A 6000-nucleotide genomic window follows, 5' to 3' on the forward strand; every position below is an offset into this window, starting at 1 on the left:
TATTTCTTTAGCTAGAGATCAAGGGTGTCTCATTAGTCAGTATGGAAAGGATACACACGGGTTTTAATCTAAACAAGGATACAGTACCTAATATAATCTGAATTAACAGAGTATGTACAATCATTACATATGTGTGTGTATATATATTGCTCCACAAAACCATATTTATCAAATACAAATCAAAGAGAAGCAAATAGATATCGTAGGTAGGTCAGTATGAAGAGATGGAGTCTCCTAGAAAAACCATAGCAGGTCACAGCATTCGTCCATGAGGCAACAGCAACACAAAGCCGCAAGGCTGCAACACACCAACCAACCATCATCCATTGCGGAACAAATGAATCAAGATTACATGAGTAGTTGAAATTAGAAAGAAGATGGAATATGTAAGTCCAAGATCAATACATGTGAGGCAGAACATATATATATATATACGTACCATCCCTCCAAGAATCCGGGTTCCCTCTTGGGAGGGGGAGCTGCATACTGCGGTGGCGGCGCCACCACCGGAGGAGGAGGGCCACCTTGGTAATAACCTGTTCAAGAATCATCATCGTCATAATTACGCATAGAAATAGAGAAAGGGAGAAGAGAATAGGAAGTGAAGCGAAAGGGTATATACCTTGAGCAGGGTAAGGGTAGGCGTACTTTGGCTGTTCTTCACTCATCTTTAATTACACACAGTTGTATTTGGTTTTGGAGCAAGAATCAGAGGATTGGGAATTGGGATTGGTGGGGGGCTGTCTTATACGTTGTTTGGAATAAGCTAGGAAAGAGATAGGCGAAGAAGAGATGAATAATGGAGGTGAATGAATCCAATTCTTTTCTTGCTTAGGGTAGTAGTAGTAGATAGATATTAATGGGGGAGGGGGAATCTTGTGAATGTGAAAACAAGGAAGAAGGGTCTGGAAAAGTTTGGCGACATCCATCATCATCCTCATGTTCAAACTCCTGCGTGTGTGTGCAGGCAAGTTTTGACAATTTTTGTATTGGGTGTGTACTGTCCAACACCACGAATATTATCGCATCCCAACAATTCTAGAGAGTTTCAATTCGAATTTTCGATGTTTTAATGGATTGAGTATGTATGATGATGGTCGGAATCAGGAGGACATGTACGTATCATCATCCAACTGCCACTCCATATATAGGATGAATTAAGCCCAATTATTAAAACTGGATTGAATGATATGGGCTTGCAAAAACAAGACACCCATTCCAACCCAACTCCTAAACAAAAACCAAACAAACATTACAACGGAATACAGAGAAGATCACAGCAGGCGTCCACCATACAACAGCAACACAGAGCAGCCAGACAAGTCTCAAAGAAACCGGGGGTTCTCCGGGGAGGAGGAGCCGCGTACTGAGGCGGTACCATCACGAATGGGCCTCCACCTCCGTACCAAGATCCTTGAGGAGGCGGATAAGGATAAGCATGCTTTGGAGTAGTACTATCAACCATTGATCTAACAATAGTATAATATGCGTACGTACGTGTTTCTAACAATTGAAATTATAAGCTGTGTGTGGACATATAATATATGCATGGTGTCCCAAACAGGACAACTTTAACCGACTCATCACAAAATAACATTGTCATCATGTTATGCTTTCTTCATATTTTGACAACGTTACTGCATGTCTCACTCCACGTGCCACCTCCACACCCTGCTTCCCATTACCTCTTCTGCCAACACATCCACTCTTTTTCATCTAAAAACTATCCTTGTGTTTGAAATTTGTGTTTTAAGTGCTTTATTTTATATTTTGAAAACAGAGAGGAAAAGTAAGTGTGTGTTGAAAATAGATGATATGTTTGGATTTGTATTTGGGATAATTTAAAATATTTTAAAATAAATGGTGTAGGTTTGATGTTCGAATTTGGAAGATAAAAATCATTCTTCATTGTTAAATCATATATATTTATATATATAAATATTTTATGTTTAATATTATGTGTTTGGGAGATAAAAATTACTATTTATTATTAAATCATGTCTGTTTATATTATATATATATAAATGTATATATATGTTATATGTAGAAAATTGAAAAATAAAAAAACACACAGATAAAGTATAAAAATATAAAAACAAACATTGACCGTGTTTTATTTTGTTTTGAAAAATGGGAAGACATGACTCCACACAGCCTATGGTTTTAATTATCAAGATATATATATATATATATATATATATATATTTTATGGGGGTTAAGGCTAAGAGGCGCCATGTGTCCCGAAAATGGTTGCTGGTCCTTATCCAATTCTATGAGGTGTGTCACAAAAAATTTTACTGGATGTCGTCTAGGTTAATGTGAACGCCATGTGGGATGAACTTTGATTTGGTTGGGGAATTTCAAATATCTAAAATTGTGGCCGTCTTGAATTTGGATCGATTGGGCTATTTTTGCCAATTTATTTTTTGAGGGCGATTGTTGAACTCTGTGTAAGCTTTATTTGTCTTGAACAAATTAGACACTTCATTCTAACTATGCACCGATACAACATCACTTCCTCATAAATAAGGCAGTATCAAATTTCACGCTACACCACGTTGAAATTCATCTCAAGCAATACTTAACCACCAAATAACTTAAGCAAAACCAATAACAAATGAAAAGTGTAAGGAGAGAAAACAAAAAATATTTGTTCTTGGGGCTATTGGTATGTTTTGAAGTATAGTTGAAGAGCTCTTTATATAACAACACCAGTCAACAACAGCCATAAATGACATTGAAGCCTTGAGTTGCATAAAGTAGTTACAAAACTGTACTGTAACCAATTAGACTTGATTTAATAACCAAATCAATAATCGCTAATAATGATCAAATGTTACAAAAGTGCCGATTGTTACGAAATTTAAAAGTGTTGAATTAAGGTAATTACAAATATTTTTGCTACCAAAAGATATATAACGAGAATAAGACGTTTACGCGTGCCCGTGGCTGTAAGCCGAGGAGGCGGTGGCGACGTGCATATGGAGTATCACAAGTTCACTCTTGTCTTCAATAACACTTCAATCTCAAGTTGAATTTTGAATTCAAATATATATATATATATATATATATATATTGTTATAAACTTAGAGAAATTCTAAGTTTATAACACGTTATCAGCACGACGTTACGTTACGATCGATCAAGGTAAAATGTTAATTTTATTAGTATAATTTTTATTTCTTGTTTGTTTACCTCTACAATATCATAGTTACTTTTATTCTTGAATATTTCATAATAAAAAAAATGAGCAATTATATTATATATTTCAATGTCTCCTGAAGTAGACATATATATATAAATTCTCAATTTCATCCCCTGAAGTGGATGATATTGCCTCCAGAAGTAGGCATATAATTCTTGATTTTATCCCCTGAAGTGGATATATTCTATAAAATTTCATTGCTTCCTGAAGTAAGTAATAAGTTAAAATCATCTCCAGTAGTAGGTGAAATATTTTGTACCAATTATGTGCAATATCATCCCTGAAGCGATGATAAGTATATGTTTAATTTTCTCACCACCTGAAGTGTTTTGAGATAATGGCTTGATCAAGAAGCCCGATGCTTCTTCTTTTATTTATTTGATTTCTGATAATTTTTTGATAACATAGTATAGCTATTATTATATGACTAACTTGAAGTTAATTTTATTAACTTTGCCCACATAGTTTTCTTTCATATGCCCATGTATGTATTTTACATGTTTTGCTAGTATTTGCAACAAAATTTATTTATTAAGAAAATGATTTGGCATGAATACCATTTAATTGCTATTTGTAACATTATAAGATTTAAGGCAAACATTTTTATTTAATTCCATGTATACATGCCATAATATATCATACTAATTACATGGTAACTTATATGTAACTTAATGTTAGTAATATTTCATGTCATTTTTACTTTATATCATATGTAATACATATTATTTTACTTTTATGTATATGTTGAATATTATGTTAAAAGTGCATATTAACTTGTTTGTAGCTTAATGGCCAATCTCACAAAATTGGATTTCGTTGCTCTTGATGTTTCTGGAAAAAACTACCTATCATGGGTTCTTGATGCCGAACTACATTTGGCAAGTAGCAAATTGGGAGAAACAATAAAAGAAAATACTGTTGCTTCTGAGCAAGACTGTGCTAAAGCAATGATTTTGCTTCGTCATCATCTTCATGAGAGCCTGAAGTCTCAATATTTAACAGTCAAAAGTCCTTTTCAACTCTGGAAGAGTTTAAAGGATCGATTTGACCATCAAAAGACTGTAATCTTACCACGTGCAAGATATGAGTGGATACAATTGCGACTGCAAGATTTCAAAACGATTGCTGAATATAATTCTGAAATGTTTCGAATTGTATCAAAGTTGAGGTTATGTGGAGAAGATGTGACGGATGAACAAATGTTGGAAAAAACATTTTCTACTTTTCATGCATCCAACCTTGTACTCCAGCAGCAGTACAGGGAACGTGGGTTCAAAACCTATTCAGAGTTGATTTCATGCATGCTTGTTGCAGAAGAAAATAATCAACTTTTGTTGAATACCCACCACCCCCGCCCCACTGGTTCCAAGCCACTTCCTGAAATTTCAGCGGCATTGCCTGAAGCAAATGCTACTTCTTCACAAAAGAGGCGTGGTCATTACCATGGCTCACCACGGGGCCATTCTTATGGTCGTGGTCGTGGCGGTCGCGGCCGTGGTCGTGGTCGCGGTAATGGTCGTGGTAATACATGGATTAATCCCAATATTCAAAAGAAAAATAGAAACAAAGCAAAGAATCAACAAGAGAACACTACAAATGGAGATCTTTGCTATAGATGTGGGATGTCTGGGCATTGGTCCCGTACCTTTACGTTTACTTTCATTGATAGGGTATTTCTTTAATCTTGTAATGTTTTTATATTTTATGAATGAAGTGTTTCTTTTACTTATTATATATCTATCTCATGTATATAGAATGGATCAAGCCATTACAAATCTCAATGACAAAGAACATTATCTTGTTGATAGTGCCACTACACATACAATTTTGAGAAACAAGAAATTTTTCTCAAGTTTGTTAATGACAAGAACAAATGTGAGTACTATTTCAGGAGTTAGTAATCTTATTGAAGGCTCCGGAAGAGCTACAATCTTGTTACCTGAAGGAACAAGATTACATATCAATGATGCCTTATATTCGAGTAAATCACAAAGGAACTTATTGAGTTTCAAGGATATTCGACAAAATGGTTTTCATATTGAAACCATGAATGAAAATGGTATCGAATATCTGTACCTTACAACATATAAAACTGGCCAGAAGCAAGTTTTAGAAAGAATGAGAACATATAGTTCTGGTTTATATGGCACATTGATAAGCTCCGTTGAAACACATAGTATCACTAACCCGAAGTTAGTTGATCAAAGTATTTTTACTTTGTGGCATGATAGACTTGGTCACCCAGGTAAAACAATGATGTATACGATCATTGAAAATTCACATGGCCACCCACTAAAGGACCTGAAGTTCCTTGTTAAAAGCAATTTCATATGTTCGGCTTGTTCTCTTGGAAAATTACAAGATAGAATTCTTAAGAAACGCTATCTATGAGATCAGCATACCTTGTATTGGCAAGAGAACTTCAAGAATGAAAACCACCCCTCCATGCTTTACAGCTGCCCAAGCTAGCTCCGGCGTGCTTGCCAAGGCATAGAGAAAATGCAAAGCTCCTTCATGGCAGCTGGGAGATGAGTGAAGCAACTGTAATAAAATAAGCAGACCAGAGCTATCTGCGACTATTGCTTCCACACAAGGTGCATATGTTGTCAACCGTGACAAAACAAGTAGACATAGCTAAGGAATGTTGCTTGATGAAGAAACAGGAAGAGAAAAGCATTCAAAGAGGGGCAATAGCTTCTCCTTTGTGGAGACCACTGAAGCTAAATTCGGATTCTTTGTCAACAAGTGCTGAAATTACAGAAATTACAGAAAAAAAGGTGTCAAGGGTGACTAAA

The 6000-nt window shown here is 35.4% G+C and overlaps 1 protein-coding gene across 1 annotated transcript; it reads left to right on the top strand.

Moving 5' to 3' along the window:
* Window positions 3994-4887, top strand: LOC110012432. The gene has a single exon (XM_020696054.1). The coding sequence runs from the start codon at window positions 3994-3996 to the stop codon at window positions 4885-4887; it is 894 nt and encodes a 297-aa protein (XP_020551713.1).

The sequence above is a fragment of the Sesamum indicum genome, linkage group LG8 (assembly GCF_000512975.1).
Source record: "Sesamum indicum cultivar Zhongzhi No. 13 linkage group LG8, S_indicum_v1.0, whole genome shotgun sequence".
Lineage (NCBI taxonomy): Eukaryota > Viridiplantae > Streptophyta > Magnoliopsida > Lamiales > Pedaliaceae > Sesamum > Sesamum indicum.